The sequence below is a fragment of the Camelina sativa genome, chromosome 8 (genome assembly GCF_000633955.1).
Source record: "Camelina sativa cultivar DH55 chromosome 8, Cs, whole genome shotgun sequence".
NCBI lineage: Eukaryota > Viridiplantae > Streptophyta > Magnoliopsida > Brassicales > Brassicaceae > Camelina > Camelina sativa.
This window is the reverse complement of record NC_025692.1, coordinates 2488974-2512973: the sequence shown is the minus strand read 5'-3', so window position 1 is coordinate 2512973 and position 24000 is coordinate 2488974. Positions and strand designations below refer to the sequence as shown.

The 24000-nt window shown below is 37.4% G+C and overlaps 6 protein-coding genes across 6 annotated transcripts; 4 read left to right on the top strand and 2 right to left on the bottom strand.

Moving 5' to 3' along the window:
• Positions 3493–6585, top strand: LOC104705762 (cyclic nucleotide-gated ion channel 18). The gene is made up of 7 exons (XM_010421835.2): positions 3493–4154; positions 4234–4446; positions 4532–4842; positions 4929–5040; positions 5136–5372; positions 5466–5860; positions 5976–6585. The coding sequence occupies exons 1-7, from the start codon at positions 3687–3689 to the stop codon at positions 6385–6387; spliced, it is 2148 nt and encodes a 715-aa protein (XP_010420137.1). The 5' UTR covers positions 3493–3686; the 3' UTR covers positions 6388–6585.
• LOC104705761 (UDP-glycosyltransferase 90A1-like) lies at positions 6662–8812 on the bottom strand. The gene is made up of 3 exons (XM_010421834.2): positions 7756–8812; positions 7175–7519; positions 6662–7077 (listed from the first exon to the last, which is right to left on the bottom strand). The coding sequence occupies exons 1-3, from the start codon at positions 8728–8730 to the stop codon at positions 6880–6882; spliced, it is 1518 nt and encodes a 505-aa protein (XP_010420136.2). The 5' UTR covers positions 8731–8812; the 3' UTR covers positions 6662–6879.
• On the bottom strand, positions 9076–10323 carry LOC109125882 (uncharacterized mitochondrial protein AtMg00810-like). The gene has a single exon (XM_019228644.1). The coding sequence runs from the start codon at positions 10321–10323 to the stop codon at positions 9076–9078; it is 1248 nt and encodes a 415-aa protein (XP_019084189.1).
• Positions 14658–17836, top strand: LOC104705760 (GPI mannosyltransferase 3-like). The gene is made up of 9 exons (XM_010421833.1): positions 14658–14918; positions 15105–15222; positions 15420–15524; positions 15863–16146; positions 16238–16519; positions 16641–16860; positions 16959–17110; positions 17207–17372; positions 17492–17836. Exons 1-9 carry the CDS (start codon positions 14695–14697, stop codon positions 17573–17575), a joined length of 1635 nt encoding a protein of 544 aa, XP_010420135.1. The 5' UTR covers positions 14658–14694; the 3' UTR covers positions 17576–17836.
• Positions 18046–19208, top strand: LOC104705759 (B3 domain-containing protein At3g06220-like). Its single transcript, XM_010421831.2, has 3 exons — positions 18046–18203; positions 18313–18395; positions 18749–19208. The coding sequence occupies exons 2-3, from the start codon at positions 18327–18329 to the stop codon at positions 19088–19090; spliced, it is 411 nt and encodes a 136-aa protein (XP_010420133.1). The 5' UTR covers positions 18046–18203; positions 18313–18326; the 3' UTR covers positions 19091–19208.
• Positions 21899–23725, top strand: LOC104705758 (pyrroline-5-carboxylate reductase-like). Its single transcript, XM_010421829.2, has 7 exons — positions 21899–22187; positions 22285–22333; positions 22451–22542; positions 22657–22729; positions 22849–22969; positions 23069–23174; positions 23283–23725. The coding sequence occupies exons 1-7, from the start codon at positions 21987–21989 to the stop codon at positions 23469–23471; spliced, it is 831 nt and encodes a 276-aa protein (XP_010420131.1). The 5' UTR covers positions 21899–21986; the 3' UTR covers positions 23472–23725.

The following is a 24000-nucleotide window of genomic DNA, read 5'->3' as shown; positions in this document are numbered from 1 at the left end:
AAAAAAAAAAAAAAAAAAAAAAAGAGTGGGGTCTTCCTTCTTTCTTTGTTATGGAAGAATGTGCAAATCTTAATAAATGTATAAAGAAATGTACTTTTCAAACTAGTATATAGATTTGTGTGTATATTTTCTTGTATTTATCAAAATTAACGTAAGATCGTTGTGACACTTTTTCACGAGGATTAATGAATATTTGCATGTTTTTATAATATTTTAATAAAGAGAAATTAGTGTATATATCTTTTTTATATATAAAAAAAAAATAGTTTGTTAACCAATCCATGATTGAATGTATGTCACATTTAGCTGTTATGTAAGACCATCTGTAAAAAAATTATGGATCAATTCTTTTTTTTTTTTTACAAGTTTTGGTGAACCAAAAATAAACAAAAAATGTCAGAGATGGAAGAAAGAAAAATATAGTAGTAGTAGCTAGGAGGAGATAAAGAAATATTAAAGATGGGTGGGGAATGAATAAGATTGGTGTCTTCTTCACTTTTTTTGTTTTTTTTTTTCTTTTTTATTGTTTGTTTGATAGTACCAAGAGATTCTATTCTATTTCATTCTTTGATGGTTTATCTTAGGGGTATATTACATTACGTGTGTGACCTGTTAGTTCATCCTCTCTAACTCTCAAATCCACAAAAATTATTCACACATATCTATAGATTATACTATTCAAGGATATTTTAAAACATATCTTTTGATTGTATTTGATTTGATATATGACTTAGAAAAATCTTTGGACACGTGTGTATGTATATGATATAGGTGCAAGGATTCTAGGTGCCAGTGCAAGGATTCTAGTGTGTGGCACCACCTTCAAAACTTTTTGTCAAGACCTAACTCTTGCCACTTTGAAAGCAGCTTATCTTATTTCTTTTTGATAATACTAATTGATAAGCGAGTGCTTTAAAACTTCACAAAACTACAATCTACTTTTTTATTATTCAATAAAACAATATGTTTTTAACAAAAAAAAAAAAAAAAAAAATATGTACANTTTTCATTTGGGTCCCAAATGATTGAAATGTTCACGATACATTTCCTCTTGTGTCCGTCGTTAGCAATTATGTAAATCAAACAAAAAGGAAATTTGTTGCTTCCTAGAATGGGATGTGGGAACCCTTTGCCATCCATCTTATTACATGTTTTGTAATTATTTATTTTTTTCTAATCTGTTTCGTAATAAACACCAACGACTTTATTGGTAAGAAGATCAACAAGAATAGTAGTTTATATTTATTTCCTTTATTCTGAAATAACCAGTTTTTCTGTAGGAGGGCAAACTTGTGTTCCTTGTATTATTAGTAAAGACATCTTTCATACAAACTTGTATTTGCATTGTCTATGAATGCTATTTTAAGTTTTTTCCTGAATCTTGTTGATTTTCTTTTGTCTTTAACTAAAATAAAACAACAACAAATAGAGTATTTTTTCGTATAGTCTACTCAACATGAAAAAAGAAAAAGAATAAAAGTAATTCAAAAGAGTGTAAAACTTCTTAATTAATTATGATTATTATAGAATAATCATAGTGGCGAAAGGTGGAATAACGAAAAAAAGAATCGGATCCAGTCGGATTCTACTCCCTCTGTTTCAAAATATAAGATATTTTGAGTGAAAGCACGCAGATTAAAAAATGACCACTTAAAAAAAGTTCAACCAATTATAAATAAAACTGCATTAAATAAATAATAATAAAATATAAAAGTAATATAAAAATAACCTAGAAAGTTGAAAATATTTTATATGATAAAACAAACAAAAACCTCCAAAACATCCTATATTATGAAACGGAGGTTGTATATTTTAACATCTCTAATTTACGTTTCAAATCTGCCACACGTGGTCATACTTAATAACAGCCATCACTGAATCAGAAGTAATTAATTAGTCGATTATAATGTTTAACCAACATCGTATCTGTAGATCCATACATGATTAATCCCCAGTTGGAATAACATCATTGTTTCATAATTACATTTAACAAACACATAGATAAATATAAAATGATATACTGTGTATAAAAGCTTGTCTATATATGTTATCGTTATTTCTCTCTATTAAAGTTTACTACTTCGCGTCAGATGGAAGAAATAATAAACTTAAATCAATTTTAGGAGGCAGCTAGCTAGCCAATATTATAGATCGATCATTCTTTCGAAACCGTTAACCCAATCATGTTTCTAAGTTTTTTTTTTTGGGGGACAGGTTATGAGATATATTCATTGGTAATAATGATTTCGAATATGCTAGCAATTAGTCTTTTGGTATAGTATGAGATTTATTGAGATCTATTAATAGGCGAAATTGGTGTATGTACATGTTTGCGGGTATAACTTACATTTTTGCATGGGATATAAAGTATCTCGAGCGACACTTGTTTTCGTTTTATTTTCCACTCGTAACGCATAGAAAAGGTCAATGATAATTCATTTAATAGTTTCGCTCAAATAATAGCACTTAAAAAGATTTGGGTTTACTAGCCAGTGCTTTGATTTATGTATGGATCCTATTATTTTCGTTTCTATCGTCCGGTTCAAACCTACTCGCACGAGTTTATTTTCTCTCGAAGTTGGTTTTGCTTAATAAAAAGTAGTATCCAAACACATTAAAATAAATCGAATTTGGAGTCTAAATTTAAGCACTAAATACGTCATTGTAGTTAGAGGAAACATATATATATATATAAGCATGTATTTTGTTTGATGTCCTTGGAAGCTTTCAAAATATATATACTATATATATATAAGCTAGCAATAGTGGAAATGGTTTTTTGGTAATGGAAAAGTTAGAATGATATGATGGAGGTTGTTGTTCCTTTTGTGTGTGTGGATAAACATTATGTTTCCCTGACGTGATTTTTATATATTTGTTTTTTTAGTATTCATTTTTTTTTCGTTATGATTCCTTTTTAATATTCGCATCATCGTTTCTAAGTATTTCTTATACCCTTTTTGTTAATTTTTATAGGTAACACACTATCTTATGGTGCCAACTGCCAACATACAAAATGTACACTATCTTCTTCCACTACCATATATTGTCGCAGAATGTTTGGTACGCGTGCTCCTTTTATATCTTTTTTTTTTTTTTAATTTACAAAATCTATTTTCTATGCGTAAGACAATTTTTATAATTTTGTCAATAACGAAAATTTATGAAAAAACAGTGTAATAAACACTGTTTTGTATGTCGACAAAAAGAAAATAAATCTAGCTAAGTGGTAATTTATTAGCTCATACAAATTCAATTATCCACATAAGTTAATTTTCAACATCACCAACTCTCCTCTCTTTTTTTTTTTTTTCCTTCTGTCATGACAAAATAATATAAAATTATATGCCGGGCCGGTCGATAAACTATTGGGCCAGGAAGGTCCAATAATCAACGACAACAAAACGTTAATTATTGGACAACATAAAAACTGCATAAACAAACGAAACTTTGTAGTTTCCGTAAGTACCCTCACTCTCCCATCGTATTTTCGGAAAACTACCCTTCTCTCAGTTTTCCATGGCCCTTCTCTCAGTTTTCCCGCGAGAAACCCTCTCCTTCTTCCATAATCATCAAAAATCAAAATGCAAAATTCGAAAGAGAAAAATAAAAAATAATCACCTCTCTCAATCTCTCTCTCTCTCTTAATGCGGAATCCGATTTAACACCGGAATCCGCCATGGAAGATGAATAAGATCCGGTCTCTCCGCTGCCTCCTCCCGGAGACCATAACCTCCGCCGCCTCCGCCTCTAATCGAGGATCTGACAACGGTAGCCAAATCAGCCTCCTTCTATGGCGGCATCAGATCCTCGACCCGGACAGCAACATCGTCACCTATTGGAACCACGTCTTTCTCATTACCTCCATCCTCGCTCTCTTCCTCGATCCTCTCTATTTCTACGTCCCTTACGTCGGTGGTCCGGCGTGTATCTCCGTCGACATCAGCCTCGCCGCTACAGTCACCTTCTTCCGTACCGTCGCTGATATCTTCCACCTACTCCACATCCTTATGAAGTTCAGAACCGCCTTCGTCTCCAGGAGCTCTCGTGTTTTTGGTCGCGGTGAGCTTGTTATGGATTCTAGAGAGATCGCTATGAGATACCTAAAAACAGATTTTCTCATTGATGTAGCTGCCATGCTTCCCCTTCCTCAGGTTCGCTTCCAAATTGGTAATTCTAGGTTAAGAGCTTGCGATTAGGATTAGAGAACAGAGACTAATCTTTTGATCTCAGCTTGTTATTTGGCTAGTAATACCAGCAGCCACAAACGGGACTGCTAATCATGCCAATAGCACTCTAGCCCTCATCGTTCTTGTTCAATACATTCCAAGATCATTCATCATATTCCCTTTAAACCAAAGGATTATAAAGACAACCGGGTTTATCGCCAAGACTGCTTGGGCAGGAGCTGCATATAACCTCCTCCTCTACATCCTCGCTAGTCATGCAAGTTTTCTCTGTGTTGTGTTGTGTGTTTTTCTTTTATATTTCTTCAGTTTTAAGTTGCTGAGGATCTCTATTTTGTGGGCAGGTGTTGGGAGCAATGTGGTATTTATCATCAATTGGGCGGCAGTTCTCGTGCTGGTCTAACGTATGCAAGAAAGATAACGCACTGAGAGTTTTAGATTGTCTTCCTAGCTTCTTGGACTGCAAGAGTCTGCAGCAACCTGAGCGACAGTATTGGCAGAACGTTACTCAGGTTCTTTCTCATTGCGATGCTACAAGCAGCACTACCAATTTCAAGTTCGGTATGTTTGCTGAAGCCTTTACCACTCAAGTTGCCACCACTGATTTCGTTTCCAAGTACTTGTATTGTCTTTGGTGGGGTTTAAGAAATCTAAGGTATGATAGCCTTTGAACCAAAAAAAAATTCTAGTCTCTATCTTAAAATGTCTTCCTCTGTTTCTAACACCATTTTTGTTTCACAGTTCTTATGGCCAGAATATAACCACAAGTGTATATCTTGGCGAAACCCTTTTCTGTATCACAATCTGTATTTTTGGGTTGATTCTCTTCACACTCCTGATTGGTAATATGCAAGTAAGTTTCTAAGCTTCTTCATGAGACTGCGAAACTTTTCGATACAGAGACATTGTTTTTGTCATTCTAATATTGATTTTTGGCTTGGTGGAAAGTCTTCTTTACAATCGATGTCTGTAAGAGTTGAGGAATGGAGAGTTAAGAGAAGAGACACTGAAGAATGGATGAGACATCGTCAACTACCTCCAGAGCTTCAAGAACGTGTCCGTAGATTCGTTCAATATAAATGGCTTGCAACCCGAGGTGTCGATGAAGAATCAATCCTGCAATCTTTACCTACAGACTTACGCCGTGAAATCCAACGTCATCTCTGTCTCGCTCTTGTCCGCCGGGTACATACATCAATCAACTCTGTCCTCATATAAACGGTTGTGTGTTTTGATTGTTGTTCCAATTCAGAAATCATATGGTTTTGCTAAGTGCAGGTCCCATTCTTCTCTCAAATGGATGATCAACTTCTTGATGCTATATGCGGATGCCTTGTCTCGTCTTTAAGCACGGCAGGGACCTACATATTCCGTGAAGGTGATCCGGTGAATGAGATGCTATTTGTGATCCGAGGACAAATAGAGAGCTCAACAACAAACGGAGGAAGATCTGGTTTCTTCAACTCCACTACTCTAAGACCTGGAGATTTCTGTGGGGAAGAGCTTCTTACATGGGCTTTAATGCCAAACTCTACACTCAATCTTCCGTCTTCAACCCGAAGCGTCCGTGCCCTCTCTGAAGTCGAAGCCTTTGCCTTAAGCGCAGAGGATCTTAAGTTCGTTGCTCATCAGTTCAAGCGTCTTCAAAGCAAAAAACTGCAACACGCTTTCAGGTAAACCATACATAGGATTCTTGTGATGTGAGAATCCAGTCATAAAAAGAAATTCATCTTGATATGAAAAGATCCAGGACAGAGCTAAATTAAGTTTCATATGTCCATTTTTCAGGTACTATTCACATCAGTGGAGAGCATGGGGAACATGTTTCATCCAATCCGCATGGAGAAGATACAAACGAAGAAAGCTCGCGAAAGAGCTCAGCCTGCACGAGAGCAGTGGATACTATTACACAGATGAAACAGGTTACAATGAAGGAGACGAAGAAACTGGAGAATATTACTATGGAAGCGACGGTGAGGATATCGAGGGCCTCTCAATGGACAACGCAAACAACAATCAACATCTAGGAGCAACAATCTTGGCATCTAAATTTGCGGCAAACACAAAAAAAGGCACAAATCAAAAGGCTTCAAGTAGTAGTACTGGTAAGAAAGATGGATCTTCAAACAGTCTGAAGATGCCTCAACTATTCAAACCAGATGAACCTGATTTCTCGATAGACAAAGAAGATGATCATTAAAAGTGTAGAGTTTTGGGGTAATAAACTTTTGTGAAATTTTTGGTTTTAGATGGTAAATAGTTATTTAGGAACCCCATGATTATTTCAACTTCAAACGCTTTTCTTTTTCCGTTTCGGTTTGAGGATGTTAGGTATAGCAAAAGAGTTTATAGTACACAATACATTGTTCTTTATTAAAATGTTAGTATGATTTTTTTCTTCTTATATCAGATACCGTCTTTGGATACAAACTCACTATGAGATCATTTAAAAGAACAATAAGGTAATAACAACTTTGTGAAATTGATCATACTCAGAGGAAAAGAAGAACAAGTCTCCTATTGACACTGAATCTGAAAGTTTTCATATTAACTAAAACCAAAATAGAATTAGAATACCAAGATATATTCTCTAAACTTATTATATATAAATTCTACCAAAAAAAACTTATTATAACCAGATTTTCAACAGAACCAGCCATTTTTATTGGTTTTCATTTCGGTTATCCAATCCTCAGTCTCTTTGTTTATCACTAGACAACTCACTAACATCATCTGCCTCTCTACTCTTGCATAGCTCTTCAAGAAGAGAATTCAGATTCTTCCAAGACGAACCAGTCTCTGGAGCCAAAGCTTTTTTTGCCATTTCCGCATACTCTATCACATTCTTCCTTGCGGTCTCCCCCATCTCTCCTTCCATTAATTCTTTAACCTAAATTGCACCCAAAAAAAAAACAAAAAACAAAACTACATATAGTTCCATTCATAATCTAATATTAGATTCACTGAAAACATTTTGATATATATACCTTTCGACTAAGTTCTTCTTTTCTGACGAGCCCTTTGACACTTCCATCTTCGGTTTCGATTCCTACACCGATCTTAAGCTCCTCTACAACCAGCTTCGCATTGAGCGGCTGCTCAGCCATCATTGGCCAAGCGAGCAGGGGAATCCCAGCACAAATACTCTCTTGTGCCGAGTTCCATCCACAATGACTCAAAAACCCTTTGACGCTTTCATGTGACAATATCTCCCATTGGTCTACCCAATCTCGCACAATCAACCCATTCTCTTTCACTCTCTTTTCTAACCCTAATCCTGATTCAGTTACTTCATCATTCAAATCCTTTCTCGTGACCCACAAGAAGTTCACCTTTATTAAAGTAAACAAGACCACGTAAATTCACAAAATACTTTTTCTTAATACGGTATATATATTGTATGTTTTTCGCATTAATTCTAAATTAAACGTTATTATAAAAATTAAAAAGACTGAAAAAATATTTTATGAGATACATGCATGTAATTAGCCAGGTCGATCGGATGATAAAAGTTATTGGTCAACTATAATAAATATTACCAGATCCGTTGGATTCATTCTTAACGTACCTTGGATTCTTCCAACCCTAATGCTATTTCATTGAGCTGCTCGTTTGATATCTCAGCCTGTGTTCCAAACGCCACATACAAAACCGGATGTCCTTTCTCTCGCTTCCGGTCCAACCAATCAATCCAATCCGGTTTATCACTCTCCGGTTTAGGAGGATTTGCCAAACACAAAGGCCCAACACACCATGGCTTGGGCTCATGGTCATCACGGAACCGGTAGTCAACGAACGTTGACTCGAGCTCGTAGAAACTGTTCACTATAACTCCACGGCTTTTCTTGGTGGATATAATATGGTCTATTAATAGCTCAAACGCTGGACCGGATTGTTCCGAGTTGGTTAAAACCGGGTCGAACTGGCACTTCTTAACACTGATCCACGGAAAGTCCGGTACAGTAACCGGTTCGGTATCGGATATAACATTTTCCGGTTTGGTGAAGAGTTCGTGAACCCATGCGGATGATGTTATAGCCGATGCGTACGAGTTCATGCCGTAGAAGGCGAGTCTCGGGATATCGAATCTTGCGGCGGACTCTGATGTCCACCATAGGAAACCATCAGTGACCATGAAAGACACTTTGGGAAGATTCTGAAGCGCTGCTTCGAAGAGAGGCTGGAGAGACTTGGTTGCGCGCGTGAAGGGCGCGTAAAGCGACATGGATGGGAGCTTGTCGGTGCTCTCGACGCCGGGAGGGATTCCGACGATGTTTTCAGGGAAAGGGAGGGAGATTACTCTGACTGATGATGCGACGTCGTCGGAGAGGAAGTTTGAGACAAATGGTTGGTTTTTTGGGGTGGTGAAGACGGTGACGGAAATGGTTGGTTGTTTTTCTTCATCGTCGCCGGGGGCTATACGACGGTGAAGGAGGAGGAGACGGGCGAATTGGAGGAGAGGAATCGTGTGGCCTTTTGACATGTAAGGGAAAAGAACCACATGATGTGATGATGAAACGTTCATTTTTCGCATTCTTTGCATTGGGTTCACAAGACTATATTTATAGGTCGATACGGATTATTGTATTTCCAAAAGAGTAAACATTGTCTTTTGACTGACTTTATGGTTTTAGTTATCACCTAAAGTTGCTTCTAGTCATATATAATTATATATAGATACAGTATTAATTGTTTGACAAAAAAAAGATACAGTATTAATTAACGTTATTATAAAATAGTTTTTATTTTCGTAGTGCTACTCCAAAATATAGAAATTGGATAAACGGTGAAGAAAGTTATTTCTTATTTCTAATTATATTCTCTTAAGATTTACAATGTTTCTCATTATCTATTTATACAAGGATTGAGACATTACTAAACCTAGTTCTCAATGACATATGTCATCCTCAGAGAGGAGGGTTAGAGCGTCGAAGCCATTCTTTGTCTCTATTTGCAGAGCCTTGTGACAGCCTGCAACCTCTGCATTTGCAATGGCTTGGAGGTACAAAGATTCCTCTGCTTTGTCCTTCTTCTTGTTTTCAGGTGACCATCGTCTCATCTCTTGTCTCGTATTGGGTTTGCTGGGCTTCGTTGATTGAGTGTTGTTGGGCTTTGTCTGATCCACTTTGGAATCCTCTGTTTCAAAGTTGGGCTTAAGTTGAGAATTTGGCTTCTCCTTCATACTCCCCTGCAAACTGGGTGTGGGTGGAACAACTACACCGAGTTTGTGTCTCAATGATGAAAACGGACCTTGTGGAAGAGGCTTCGTGAAAATGTCGGCCAGTTGTTGATGTGCAGGAACATGTTTAACGACCATAGCTCCAAGAGCAACCCTTTCTCTTACATAATGATAGTGTGTTTCAAAGTGTTTGGTCCTGTTGTGAAAGATAGGATTGGCCGCAAGGTAAATAGATGAGAGATTATCACCATAGAGTTCAGGTGGCTCCATTTGAGGTATGCGTAAGTCTTTGAGCATGTTGTTTATCCAGACAGGTTCGGATGTTGTGTCTGATAACGCTCTATACTCTGCCTCAGTTGAACTTTTGGAGACAGTTGGTTGCCGTTTCGAGGACCAAGATATGATGTTGTTACCAAGGAACGTGCAGAATCCGGCTATAGAGCGTCTTGTATCTTTGCAGTTTGCATGACTGTTGTCACTGTAGGCTCTTAACGTGAAGTCAGTGTTCTTGTTGAAAGAGATTCCCATGGCGGTTGTTCCCTTTACATACCTTAGAATTCTCTTGAGAAGATGAAAGTCCGACATTTTTGGCTCATGCATCTTCTGACAAACAAAGTTAACTGCAAACTGAATGTCAGGTCTTGTTAAAGTAAGATACTGCAACTTACCTGCCAAACTCCTGAAATATGTTGGATTAGAGAAGAGTTGCTTCTGATGAGGAACTTGATTAAGTTGTTCCGGCAGTGGAGTAGGCATGGGTGCACAATCAAACATGCCTGCAACTTTGAGCAGATCCTCTGCATATTTTTGCTGAGAGAGAAACAACCCTTTGTCATGGAAGGTTGCTTGAATGCCCAAGAAATAATGTAGCTTGCCTAGGTCTTTCATTCGAAATTCTTTATTCATACTGTCCAAGAGCTTGTTGAGGAGGTTTGGATTACTCCCTGTGAGTACCATGTCGTCCACATAGAGTAGCAGTAGGATCATATCACCACCTTTATCATACACAACCAGTGATGGATCTCGTATACTGCATTGGAAGCCAAACTCTAACAAAAATTGCTAAACTTGTCATACCAAGCCCTTGGTGACTGTTTTAGCCCATAGAGGGATTTGTGCAACTTTCAAACATGATCTGGTTTCATTTTATCTACAAAACCTGCTGGTTGCAACATATAAACCTCCTCAGTTAGATCACCATGCAAAAAGGCATTCTTAACATCCAATTGCTTAAGTTGTCATTGCTTCACTGTAGCTTCATGAAGGACCAGACGAACAGTAGCAGTTCTGACTACTGGACTGTATGTTTCGAAGTAGTCAACACCTTCTTCCTGGTGAAAACCTTTCGCTACAAGTCTTGCTCTTAATCTGTCTAAAGAGCCATCAGCGTGGAGTTTTGTTCTGAAAACCCATTTGCACCCTATAACATTCATATTTGGTTCACAAGGAACCAAAGAGAACGTGTTTGTTTCTTTGCAGTCGCCTATCTCTTCACCCATCGCATTAGTCCAACCCTCATCTTGTAATGCTTCAGTGACTGTCTTTGGTTCAGGATATGAGGATTTTTGCGTGAGTAAGCATAGCAAGGATTTGGTTTACGCACACCTACCTGAGATCATGTAGTCATTGAATGCGCCGATGTTTGTGATTCCCTTTCATTATCTGCATTGTTTGATGTCTCTGTTTCCGTATTCTGTGGTGGAAGCGTTCGTGAGAGCTGATTGTTTGGTGAATCAGGAACGTTATCGCCAATAGAAGCAGGTTCAATGCATGTCGTACGCTCAATGCTTTCTTGATCCACCATAGGAGCTTCACTAGGAGATACTGAATTTGTCGGTTGAGACAAGGAACCTACAGTTTGCGGAACAGATCGAGGGAGAACTGCGCCTAGAGGAGGAAAATCTTCATCAGTAAACAAGTTCTGACCTTGATTGGATTGACTTACCGATGTGGTTGAAGCAACAGGCGGTTGGTGATGAAAATCTTGCTGCCATGCCTGCAGAAGATTTGTTTTGCCAAAACTGTGGAGATGTTGATAGACATCGGAGAAGGGAAATGAGGTTTCATCGAATAAAACATGTCTACTGATATAAATTCTTCTAGTGGGTGGATGTAGGCACCTGTACCCTTTGTACTTGATGTTATACCCCATGAACACACACCGAAGAGACCTTGGATCAAATTTGTTCATGGCATAGTTCCAGAAAGTAGGATAACAGGTGCAGCCAAACGTTCTTAAAGCAGTATACTCAGGAGGTGACTGATGCAGCTTCTCATGAGGACTTTGGTTCTCTGACAAAGCTGTAGTTGGAAGAATGTTACTCAGGAAGTTGGCTGTGAAGAAGGCTTCTACCCAATATTTCTGAGGAATCTTGCTGCAGAACATCATAGCTAGTCCAAGTTCGGTGATGTGTCTATGTTTCCTTTCAGCAAGACCGTTTTGCTGAGGAGTATAAGGGGAAGAAATAAGCTGTTGGATACCACACTGACTTAGGTGAGTAAGAAAGACTTTACTTGTGAATTCTCCACCACCATCACACTGAAACTTTGATATTTTGGAGCCAAACTGGTTTTCAACAAGCTTCTGAAAATTGCAGAATGTGGAATAAAAATCTGATTTATATTTCAATGGGTAGAACCAACAATATCTTGACCAGTTGTCTATGAAAATTACATAGTATCTGAAACCTTGACAAGAAGTAACAAGAGCTGGACCCCAAAGATCACAGTGAATCCTCTCTAATGGCCTAGTTGCAACAAACTCAGAATCTGAAAAAGGGAGATGACTACTTTTCCCAAGGTGACATCCCTCACATATCTCCTTGGTACTTTTATTTATGACAATAGCTTTATTCTTGACTAACTGCTCTAGGATCTTGTTATTAGGGTGTCCAAGACGTCTATGCCACACCTCATGTGACGCAGCCTGCTGTCTTGATGAGTAGAATGCTTGGAACGGTGGATCCTTGAGCGTGTACAACCCTCTACGATGCGGTCCGATTGTGAGGAGCTTCTTTGTTCCCTTGTCCTTGACAATAACCTCATCAACATCAAATTTAATGGAGCATGGATAGTTTGTTGTAAGTTTTGAGACATACAACAAAGATTTGGCAATACCAGGTACAACTAAAACATCTTTTAGGGGTAAGGTACTTAATGTCGTTGGTAGCGTAGCTGAGCCAGTATGCGTAATAGGTAGGAAGTTCCCATCACCGAGCATGATGGTGTTGTTACCATCATATGGTCGTGAGTTCTGCAGGTTGTTCTGCGATCCTATGACATGAGAAGTTGCTCCACTTTCTGTAACCCACTCGTGACCAGACTGATCCATTACATTAGTGATGCGAAGGGCTGCTAGAGCTGCAGGAAGGTCAGGTTGATATGTGTTGTTGAATCGATGCCAGCACTTGGACGCTACATGACCTGCTTTTCCACATATTTGACAAATCGGTTTGTTTTCAACAGTATAACCAGCAGAGCCCGAAGAAATCTGCTGGTGGAATCCTCTTCCTTTTGTGGAGTATCCTCCCCTGCCTCTGTTTCTGTTACCTCTGCCTCTGTTTCCATAGGAAGAGCCATCGTACTGCTGAATGTTAAATGCCAGGTGGGGAGTGACACTTGTTTCCTCAGTGTAAGCCAGCAAGCGGTCATGATAAGCAGTGAGACGTGGTATCACGTCCTCAAGGGTTGGTGATGGAGTACCATCTAACATCCCCTCAATGGACGTTTTAATAGGTTCATACTCCCTAGTCAACCCGTTTAAGGCAGCAAATATTTTCATTCTCTCGCTAACAGGACTACCAACAGAAGCTAGCTGATCATATACGTTCTTAAGTTCCTTTAAGTAGTCTACCATAGGCAAATCTTTCTTTTCTGAATTTTGCAGCTTTCTTTGCAAACCAAACAACCTAGCGGAGGAGACCTTATTGAAGTGAGCAGCGAGAAAGTTCCATACCTCTTGAGAAGTTGTTGTTGTGATAACCTCCGAGAGGATTTCTTCTGACAACGACCCCAAAAGCCAAGCTCTAACAACTTGATCGGACCGAACCCATGATTGATACGCCTGGTTTGGAGTGTCGTCATTGTTGGTGGCAGAAGATGGTCGCGGAGTAGACCCATTGATGAATCCCAGAAGACCTTGACCACAAAGGAAAGACTCAAACTGCGTTTTCCAAAGCAGATAGGTTCGTTCTGTGAGCTTGATAGTCACACAGTTTGAGATATTTAGAATAGGTTGTGCATAGAGCTCAGTGGACGATGCCATGGCTCTGATACCATATAGAAATTGGATAAACGGTGAAGAAAGTTATTTCTTATTTCTGATTATACTCTCTTAAGATTTACAATGTTTCTCATCATCTATTTATACAAGGATTGAGACATTGCTAAACCTAGTTTTCAATGACACATTTCATCCTCAGAGAGGAGGGTTAGAGCGTCGAAGTCGTTCTTTGTCTCTATTTGCAGAGCCTTGTGACAGCCTGCAACCTCTGCATTTGCAACGGCTTGGAGGTACAAAGATTTCTCTGCTTTGTCCTTCTTCTTGTCTTCAGGTGACCATCGTCTCATCTTTTGTCTCGTATTGGGTTTGCTGGGCTTCGTTGATTGAATGTTGTTGGGCTTAGTCTGATCCACTTTGGAATCCTCTGTTTCAAAGTTGGGCTTAAGTTGAGAATTTGGCTTCTCCTTCATACAAAATACACTACTATTTTTCTAACACCATTAGAAAAACATGTTAGAACATATATAACTGAAATTTTGATAATGGCAAATGTTATTATTTCATACCCTTATTTCTTTAGGCACACGTCTCTCCAATTATGCCAGAATGCAATTTTAAAGATAGATATTGGATAGGTGTCAGTGTAACGCTTGTTCTTTCTTTTTTTTTTTGTCAAAAATGTAACGCTTGTTCTATACGTCAGTTTCTTACCGAAACGAAAATCTCCAAAAATACTATTCAAATTTTGCTTTTCAATTAATATCATTTTCATAGTAATGAAATACGTACTCCTTTTTTTATAATAATGTTCATTATGATTTCGTGCTTGATTTAACACCTGTATAAATTGGTTACGTGTGCCATGTGTTTGACAGTATAGGCTTATGTCATATTTAGGTTCAGTAAACAGTTTTGCTATTGATGGCTATCGGTGGTGTGAGTCGTGTTTAGGCCATGTTTTTTCTTAAGAAAATAATAATTTTAATAATTGTCGAATTGAGATGGGCTCTAAGCCCATTTTAATTATTGGATAAGCTGAGGAGTGAATTAACAAACCCAATATGTGTTTGGTAATCGCAAAACTGAAGACAAAAACTTCTTCTTCGATGGACATAAGGAAGCGGAAGTTCGCCGGCGGCGATGGAGACGGTGGCGCGTCAGTTAACGACGTCGGTGATCCCGATTCCTGTAGTGGTGTTTCTAGATCTCCGAGTAGGATATTTTTGTTGTGCCTCGCGTTTCGTGTGGTAAATGCTCTGTTGATTAAGACTTATTTCAACCCTGATGAACATTGGCAATCACTTGAAGTAGCTCACCGCACCGTCTTTGGGTAATGTTTCTAATCTCTAGGCTTTTGAATTTTACTTTGCCTTTTTGTTCTGAGATTATGGTGTTTGTGTTAGTGTTAGATTCGTCTCGGAAGCTTAGATCACATAGTAGAAGTGAGAATGCTACTTTTATAAGATTTTTTTTATTTTATTTTTGATTTTGTTTGGTTGATTGATGATAATGATAGGTATGGTTATATGACATGGGAGTGGAAGAGAGGAATACGAAGCTATTTGCATCCTATGGTATTCGCATTCTTGTATAAACTTCTTCAAGTTACGGGTCTTGATACTCCCTACATTATGGTCAGTATTACACAATGTGTTGTTGTTACTTTCTTAATGGTGATTAGCTTATTTGGTCTAAAGAAGCAGAACCTGTTGGCATTGTTTTTTTGAATATACTTTTTTTAATAGTGATTAGCTTATTTGGTCTAAAGAAGCAGAACCTGTTGACATTGTTTTTGAATATGTGTTACAACTCATTTTTCCTTTCTTGGCAGAGGAAGGCTCCACGTCTCATGCAATCCGTATTCTCAGCTATTGGTGATCTCTATTTGTATAAACTCTCAGATGCTCTATATGGAGAAAATGCTGCAAGTTGGTCTGTATCCTTTTCTATGCATCCCCATTAGTTAGCATTTTCTTTATATTTTTTGTATATTATGTCAATGAATTTGCAACCCGTGAGAATAACAAGATTAGCCTTGGTTAATAAAGGCCAAACATTATCTTCAATAGTAGAGCCAACTTACCATTACACTATATTTGATAGTTCCCTACGTAATGATATGTCGATGTAACCGGAAGGGTATTAGATATCCTGAGCTTCGATGAGATACCAAGATACGTCTGTTAGTAGTTTCCTCTTATTCTTCTGAAAACTTATTCTTTCTCAATATGTGTTTGCATTTTATTCTGGATTGCTTCCCTAACTTTTTAGTAGCTCTTTTGTCAAATGGCAAACTGGTTCGTCTTCTTCTGTTTGAACCGTACCTTTTCAAACTGTTTGGAGACTGTTCTTACCATCATGGGGCTGTACTACTGGCCTTGTATTAGAAACCATTCAACAGACTATCCCGTTAATCGGAAGTGGGGTTTGGTCATAGCAGCCCTAGCATGTGCCATAAGGCCAACAAGTGCAATCATATGGTTATACGTTGGGATGCTCGAGCTATTTCTGACTCCTAATAAGGTCAAATTCATCATTCTAGAGGTGATCCCGATTGGGTAAGTTTAACTCTGCAGCTCTGCTTTTTAATGTTCGTTTTGATGTTTGCTTTTGGAAGATTTTGTTGCGCTAACTTGCTTCTGGTGTTAGATCTTTGGTCCTCGGTTTCACCTGTTTGCTGGACCGTCTGATGTACGGCTCATGGGTTATTGTGCCTCTCAATTTTCTGAAGTTTAATTTCCTTTCATCTGGTGGAGACTATTACGGAACTCACCCATGGCACTGGTACTTCAGCCAGGGATTTCTTGTCATGCTTTTCACTTTTACACCATTTTCCATTACTGGAATGATCAAGTCTAAAAATCAGAAGCTTTCAGCTCTTATTCTATGGGTCTTAGCATTATACAGCGTACTCGGCCACAAGGAATTCAGGTAATATGAATGTAGGAAGTATTCCGTTTTCTTACACTCTCCATATCCAATACTTTGCAAGGAACATCCTTTCATCATGAAATATGTTTTCCGTGTCATCTACTTAGATTATGAATGATAGGTTTGTCCTGCCTGTGCTACCCATAGCTTTGATATTCTCTGGGTATGCGTTTGCTCAAATGGAAGTATCTGGTTCATCATCATCATCACCAGTCACTAAAAAGAAGCAAGTCCCTCGACAGAACCATACCATCAAGTGGTCTCCTAAATTAAGACTTTCAGTCTTTTTTTTGCTTGCTACCAATATCCCAATGGCACTATACATGAGTTTATTCCATCAGGTAAGAAAAACCAATCACTTGACTTGAGCGCTCTCTGTAGTTTCCGAGTTTACTCTCTCTATTTATGCTATAATAAGGAATGATGTTGTTTCCAACAGAGAGGAACCGAGGATGCGATGAACTACTTATCGGATGAAGCATACAAAGGGAGAGTAAAGAGCATCCTCTTTCTCATGCCGTGCCATTCTACTCCCTATTATTCCACTCTCCATCACAACATTCCAATGCAATTTCTCGACTGCACCCCAAGGTAAGGATCACGCCCCGAGTTACAGCTCTTGCTTGTATGTGATTCTTAAGGATTCTCCTTCATCTTCTTCTTTTTCTTCTTCTTTTTCTCAAACAGTGAAGAGAAGGGAGAACTTGATGAGTCAGACCGGTTCTTAGTGAACCCGTTAGGTTTTGCATCAGAGTTAGCTAGAAACTGGTCAGAGCCGCCTAGTCACATTGTATTGTTTGCATCAGAAGAAACAAAACTCAGAGATTTCATGATACAACATTCCTATAAAAAGGCAAGTTAGAAGCAAGAACACATCTTATTTTTTAACCATCTCCGGACTCCGACTTGATTTGCTTTTTTATTTTTTTTTACATTTGTAGACTAAAATATGTTTTGTTGGTGATGAAACAGGTGAAGAGGTTTTTCCACGCGCATTTCAAGGTTGATCGAGATCTTCAATCCTCAGTGGTCGTCTATGTTGTAAACCACACATAGTTATCCCTAAGAGTAGCAGCCTTACAGGTTCTTATAATCATTAGCCTCATCAGGCAGGCTATAGAATCTATCTGAACTCCTCTGTCTCAAAATCAAACACACGGTTGTCCATTAAGAGTCTAATCTCGGTTATCTTATACCGTTTTTAACTCCAATCTGTTCCGGTTAAATTGTTCAACCGGGAAACATTGAGTACACAGATTAGAGCATTTGTTTAATTTGTGACTAGTTAATTTCTATGATGACAAAGATTCTTAATCACACTCTTTTCGCCCACAAGGCCACAAGTGTTTAGATAAACAGAATCGTTAATACAAAAACTGTTAATTAAATCTGAGCTAACGACCTCACGCATTAAGAGAATATTAACTCTCTACGGCTTTCTAGGAACATTAAAGTGCATAAAAGAAAGTGAAAAAAGCAATGCTACTTTCTCACTGGTCTGTAGTTTGTACGAAGAAAAAGGACAGAGAAAACAGGTTCGTATGTAGAAACGCATTTACTGTGTACTGCTGCCATTGCACTTTCTTACTTTTCATCTTGTTTTTAAATTTCAATCTCTCAACTTCTTTCATCCTAAGAGTAGAGAAGAGAACGAACCCTTTGGACCAGAATAGCTCCTGTCTTGGTAAGAATATCTTCTCTTTGTTCCCATAATTTCCAATGTCTCTTTAACTTGGTAGCTTACATATTTTTTCCTAATTCCTCTGATTTATTATTCTCTCTCACACACACAGTTCCTACGTCCTCCATGGCTTCTGGTGATGTGCTTCCTCGTTTCTTCAGTGTTTTTCTTTCCCATTACAGCTCTGAATCCTTTGTAAGTTTCTTCTCTAAATTTTTTGTCTGACTTAACTAGTTTTGTGAGAAAATATGTTTTGTTCATATGCTCAGTGGTGATGTGATTTAGATCTGAAACAACATTGCTATGTCCTAGCTCAAGAAAGTGAGAGCAAGTTTATTAGATAATTCGAATATATGCTTAAATCTGTCAAAAGTATAGAGTAGCTTTTCTCAGATTTTTCTCTTATGTTGAAAAAATTAAAGAAGAGGCTTTGCTTCTTTTCTTTTATGTGTTGAAAGCCTTTGCCGTAGACAGACTCTCAAGTATACGTTTTGTTGCTGACTAGTCACTTTAACAGTTGAGTTTGTGTTACATTTTGTGTTGAGCAGATGATACCAACTTCGTACTACGAACACTTACCACGGCGGTTGCCCAAGACTGCGATTCTCATAGGAAACGGTGGGAAAATTTGGAAAGTAGCAACGAAGAGCATACGAGGGCAAGTGTACTTTGAACAAGGATGGCCCAGTTTTGTGGCAGATACCGAGCTTAAAGATGGAGAGTTCTTGACATTTGTGTTTGATGGTTACAACCGCTATGAAGTGAGCATATACGGTCACGGAGGTTGCAAGGAAATTCGAGCAGTCGTTGAAGTGGAAGACATCTCTGATGATGAGTCAGAGAGTGACAACAACAGTGGCGAATCTCTTGTTAGTGTCACTCAAGTGTAAGAGATGAATGCTGAAACAAAGAGAGTGTCATGGAACTTTTCTCTTTGAGAAGAGATAAAAATAATTGTAATGTAGACTTTTAAGTATCGCTCTCTTTTGTAATATGATCAAATTCAAGACCAACCTCCCACTAATATCAATTTTAAAACCAATTCAGCTAGCTAAACAACCAAAAATGTTTGGGAAAATGTCATGAAAACCACTTTGGGTGTGAGTTCTGTCACAAAAACTCACTTTCCACTCATGGTATACTTTCCCAAGTTTTTTGCTTATGTGTCCACTTTCCTTTTACATTTTTGCGCTTACTAACAACTTACCTCTCTTTCTCTCCTTCTTTTCTCTCTTTCTCTCCTTCGTTTCTCTCTTTTTCTCTTCTTTTTTGTTGTTAACACTTTAACAAAGTAAAATATATTTATTTGTTATCATAAAACAAATTTTCTATTTATTTATATAAAATATGTTATGATTATATATTTTCTACATTTTAAGATACATATTGCTATATTTTTTATGAATTTTTAGATTATACAGTATCCATCAGTCGTTGAACATTTGTTCAATTATAAGTGGATAATCAATTGCAGTATTGTTAATAGATAGTTACTTGTGTTTATTCATACAAAATATACATACATAAATTTGGTTAGATCTTTATCCATAGCATATTATCCATAACACAACATAGACCAAATAAGTACAAAACCCTTTAATTCTAAATTTTAAATCCTAGAACATAAACCCTTGAACCTAAAACCAAAACTATTCACTTTAAAAAAAAAAACAAAGTTTAGTGGATAGAAAAACTGTGGATAGGTCTCCATGGATTTACAAAGCATATCTAGACATTAAGCTGAAGAATAGCAGTTGAATGGTGGCTATGGATGTGATCATGTGGATATTTTTTTGTGGATACCAATGTAGACAGACCAAAGAATCATCATACAACATCCACACAATTAAATCCATAGACACCATGAGCTCCTTGCTTCATATTTTGTGTTGGTCCAGAAACATATACACTCATAAGTGGTTAATAAACAAAATAAAAATTAACAACATTGATTTATTTAGAACATTGAATATCAATCATGTGGATTAGTAGTTATGGATACTTATCTTATAATATCTTGCTCATTCTTTACATGAGCAGAAATTTGTCCAAAATAAATTAGCCACATAGATTTCTTTTAGCTAAATGTTTTTGTACTATTTTTCAGCTAGAAGTAGGTATATTAGAACTTAGAAGTGTCACTAGAAGCATACTACACAATAAACATGGTCATTATTAATCTCAAAGCCTATCCACCAAATTCTGACCACGTGGACAAGCAATCCAGATGAAATTTATTGACAAGTTTGTTGCATGTTCAAACATCACTATAGTTTAGCCACTTAGATGTCTTTTAGCCAAATGTTTTTGTACTATTTTTAAGCTAGAATTAGAGATATTAGAACTTAGAAGTGTCACTAGAAGCATACTACACAACAAACATGGTCATTATTAATCTCTAAGCCTATCCACCAAACTCTGACCACGTGGACAAGCAATCCAGATGAAATTTATTGACAAGTTTGTTGCATGTTCAAACATCACCATAGTTTAGGGTTTAGACTTTAGATGGTATATAGATTCAATGTCTATGTTTTGAGTTCAAGTTGTATTGTCTAAGGTTCAAGGTGTAGGATTTAGGGGTTAAGGTTAAAAGTTTAGGTTTAGGTATGTGGATGATGTGTCTATATTTTTAATTCATGGTTTAGGATTTAGGGTTCAAGGTGTATGGTTTAGGGTTTAGGATTTAAGATTTAGGGTATAAGGTTTACGTTTTTGGGCTTATATGGATTTAGTGTCTATGTGGTGTTAGGATTTAATATTTAGGGTATAAGGTTAACTTTTTTTTGTTTGTCAACAACTAAAGTTACTAAACTTAAAATTTAGTATGTTTATCACCAACTAAAGTTACTAAATTTTCATTACTAAACTCTAAACCCTAAACCCTAAATCCTAAACCCTAAACCCTAAACACTAAACCCTAAACCTTAAACCCTAAACCCTAAATCTAGGATTTAAAATTTAGAATTAAAAGGTTTTGTACTTATTTGGTCTATGTTGTGTTATGGATAATATGCTATGGATAAAGATCTAACCAAATTTATGTATGTATATTTTGTATGAATAAACACAAGTAACTATCTATTAACAATACTGCAATTGATTATCCACTTATAATTGAACAAATGTTCAACGACTGATGGATACTGTATAATCTAAAAATTCATAAAAAATATAGCAATATGTATCTTAAAATGTAGAAAATATATAATCATAACATATTTTATATAAATAAATAGAAAATTTGTTTTATGATAACAAATAAATATATTTTACTTTGTTAAAGTGTTAACAACAAAAAAGAAGAGAAAAAGAGAGAAAAGAATGAGAGAAAGAGAGGTAAGTTGTTAGTAAGGGCAAAAATGTAAAAGGAAAGTGGACATATAAGCAAAAAACTTGGGAAAGTATACCATGAGTGGAAAGTGGGTTTTTGTGATAATACTTTAGGAGAAAGTGGGTGTAGGTGTCATTTTCCCAAAATGTTTCTGTTTTCTAACTACGTGTCGTTTTGGACATATGTTTTCTAAATACCTGTCGTTTTTTATATAGAGAACGTGAACGATACAGATGTCCAATTCTGATGTGTTCAGAGTTTAAACGGAACTGATGTACTTCGTATGCTAATGTTTTTATTTGGTCACGTATAGTAACGCGACACGTGGTCACTTGAACTGATCTACTCGTGACTCTTTGGTTTTGAACCTACCTGAACACAACTGAGAGCTTTAACCCTAAATCGTATCCCTTAATCGCGTAATTTTTTTTTTTTTTTTACTTTTTTTTCCAATGGAGATTCTTCCGATACCGGCGGAGAGCTTTAAGGTAGGATTCATCGGAGCTGGTAAAATGGCTGAGAGTATAGCTAGAGGTGTGGTAGCCTCTGGTGTGCTTCCTCCTAATCGTATCTTCACCGCCGTTCACTCCAATCTCAACCGCCGTGATGTCTTCGAATCCTTCGGCGTCAGTGTCTTCTCTAATAGCGAAGACGTAAGTCAATTCCTTCGTCTTCTTCAGCCTTTCCTTTTAAAATTCAATGTCTTGTGGAGTTAGAAAACTAAATTGAAAGTGATGAATGAATGATCAGGTTGTTAAAGAAAGCGATGTTGTTATATTCTCTGTCAAACCCCAAGTTGGTATAGTTCTTACCTCTCTCTCCATTGAATCTATGATACATTCATCTACAGTGAAGTTTTTGTGTGTGTGTGTGTGTGTGTTTACCTTAAGTTGTACCTTTTCATATGGTTGGTTAGTTAAGAAGGCTGTCATGGAGTTAAGATCGAAGCTTTCAAAGAATAAGATTCTGGTTTCGGTTGCAGCTGGAATCAAGTTGAAAGATCTTCAGGTTTTTACTTCTTTCTAGTCCTATGCTTTGTCAGAGATATGATAGCTGCCATTTAAGTTCTGTCAACTATCTATGGTGTTGCATTGTGAGTTTTTACATCAAACGTTGTTTTAGGAATGGTCTGGTCAAGATCGATTCATAAGGGTGATGCCTAATACACCTGCCGCAGTTGGTGAGGCAGCTTCAGGTAGTTAGTCAGAGTGTTTGCATTGGTGCTACTTCTGGATTATGTTTGTGATTTCTATGTCTTTCTGAAGCTATCAATCAAATTGCTTACATGTATCATTATGTTGTGTGTGTATATAGTTATGAGCCTCGGAACAGGAGCAACGGAAGAGGATGGAGAAATTGTCGCTAAGTTGTTTGGCGCGGTGGGGAAGATATTGAAAGCTGATGAGAAAATGTTTGATGCTGTCACTGGTCTCAGGTACATAAAAGCACTACGGTTTCTGCTATGCTTGAGTTTTACATGTCACTTACCAAGTAATCATGTACTAAGTTCTTTGAATATTTTGATTCGTTTCAGTGGAAGTGGACCAGCATACATATTCTTAGCCATTGAAGCTTTAGCTGACGGAGGGGTAGCTGCTGGTCTACCACGAGAACTCGCATTGAGTTTAGCTTCACAAACTGTCAGTAACCAACCCACAACGCTCTTTAGTCTACTTTATTACGGTATTGAATATACTGGAACTAGAAAGTTAAGCCGCAGCTTTGTGGGTTTTTCTATTTCTTGACAGGTTCTTGGAGCTGCAACAATGGTGAGCAAAACCGGAAAGCATCCAGGTGTGTTGAAAGATGATGTTACTTCACCCGGCGGCACTACTATAGCTGGAGTTCATGAGCTGGAGAAAGGCTCTTTCCGTGCAACACTTATGAATGCTGTTGTTGCTGCAGCTAAGCGAAGCAAGGAGCTCTCACAAAACTAATCTCTATATCTGGCTGCTGCTATTGTTTCACCTTACAGATTCATTAGAATAAGTGTTATGGCATTGCTTGTTTTTAGATGAGTTTTCCCCACTTGTCTTCGATGGTAGAGGTGAAGATTAGTATCTAGACGTTTTATCGATTCAGTACTCGGATACTTCTTTTCTAATTACCTCTTGACTTGATTCTGATTCTTTTTTGTAAATGACCACGATGAATTGTCTAAACTAAAGAATCTAGAACATGAGTATGATAATGATGTGAAAAATGGACTCTGAATCTTCCAATCCAAGAATCCGACCAATTTGAATAAAACCATCCGACTCAGGCTATCTTACCAAATCTTGGTATAGATATATACACATAAGAAAAAGGTGCTGGTGACGACTGAATAGAACCCACAAAAAGAAAATAAGAAACCAAGATTTTTAACAAAACCGCCTTCACTCTCTTTCGCGGTCCATAATTTTGCCAATTTGGTAGATCATGCCCGGAGAACACCATGTCAACCGTATGATTCGTAGCAAACGG

Bases quoted from the DNA above. Each gene is read 5' to 3' on its own strand.
- LOC109125882 (XM_019228644.1), bottom strand. From the start codon at position 10,323: ATGGTACTCACAGGGAGTAATCCAAACCTCCTCAACAAGCTCTTGGAC.
- LOC104705760 (XM_010421833.1), top strand. From the start codon at position 14,695: ATGGACATAAGGAAGCGGAAGTTCGCCGGCGGCGATGGAGACGGTGGC. The intron at 14,919-15,104 runs GTAATGTTTCTA...TGATAATGATAG, and splicing joins GCTCACCGCACCGTCTTTGG to GTATGGTTATATGACATGGG. The intron at 15,525-15,862 runs GTATCCTTTTCT...ACTTTTTAGTAG, and splicing joins AAAATGCTGCAAGTTGGTCT to CTCTTTTGTCAAATGGCAAA.
- LOC104705761 (XM_010421834.2), bottom strand. From the start codon at position 8,730: ATGCAAAGAATGCGAAAAATGAACGTTTCATCATCACATCATGTGGTT. The intron at 7,520-7,755 runs GTACGTTAAGAA...ACTTTAATAAAG, and splicing joins TAGGGTTGGAAGAATCCAAG to GTGAACTTCTTGTGGGTCAC. The intron at 7,078-7,174 runs GTATATATATCA...GGTGCAATTTAG, and splicing joins AAGAAGAACTTAGTCGAAAG to GTTAAAGAATTAATGGAAGG.
- LOC104705762 (XM_010421835.2), top strand. From the start codon at position 3,687: ATGAATAAGATCCGGTCTCTCCGCTGCCTCCTCCCGGAGACCATAACC. The intron at 4,155-4,233 runs GTTCGCTTCCAA...TTTTGATCTCAG, and splicing joins CCATGCTTCCCCTTCCTCAG to CTTGTTATTTGGCTAGTAAT. The intron at 5,861-5,975 runs GTAAACCATACA...TCCATTTTTCAG, and splicing joins AAACTGCAACACGCTTTCAG to GTACTATTCACATCAGTGGA.
- LOC104705758 (XM_010421829.2), top strand. From the start codon at position 21,987: ATGGAGATTCTTCCGATACCGGCGGAGAGCTTTAAGGTAGGATTCATC. The intron at 22,334-22,450 runs GTATAGTTCTTA...ATGGTTGGTTAG, and splicing joins CTCTGTCAAACCCCAAGTTG to TTAAGAAGGCTGTCATGGAG. The intron at 22,970-23,068 runs GTACATAAAAGC...GATTCGTTTCAG, and splicing joins GATGCTGTCACTGGTCTCAG to TGGAAGTGGACCAGCATACA.
- LOC104705759 (XM_010421831.2), top strand. From the start codon at position 18,327: ATGGCTTCTGGTGATGTGCTTCCTCGTTTCTTCAGTGTTTTTCTTTCC. The intron at 18,396-18,748 runs GTAAGTTTCTTC...TGTGTTGAGCAG, and splicing joins ATTACAGCTCTGAATCCTTT to ATGATACCAACTTCGTACTA.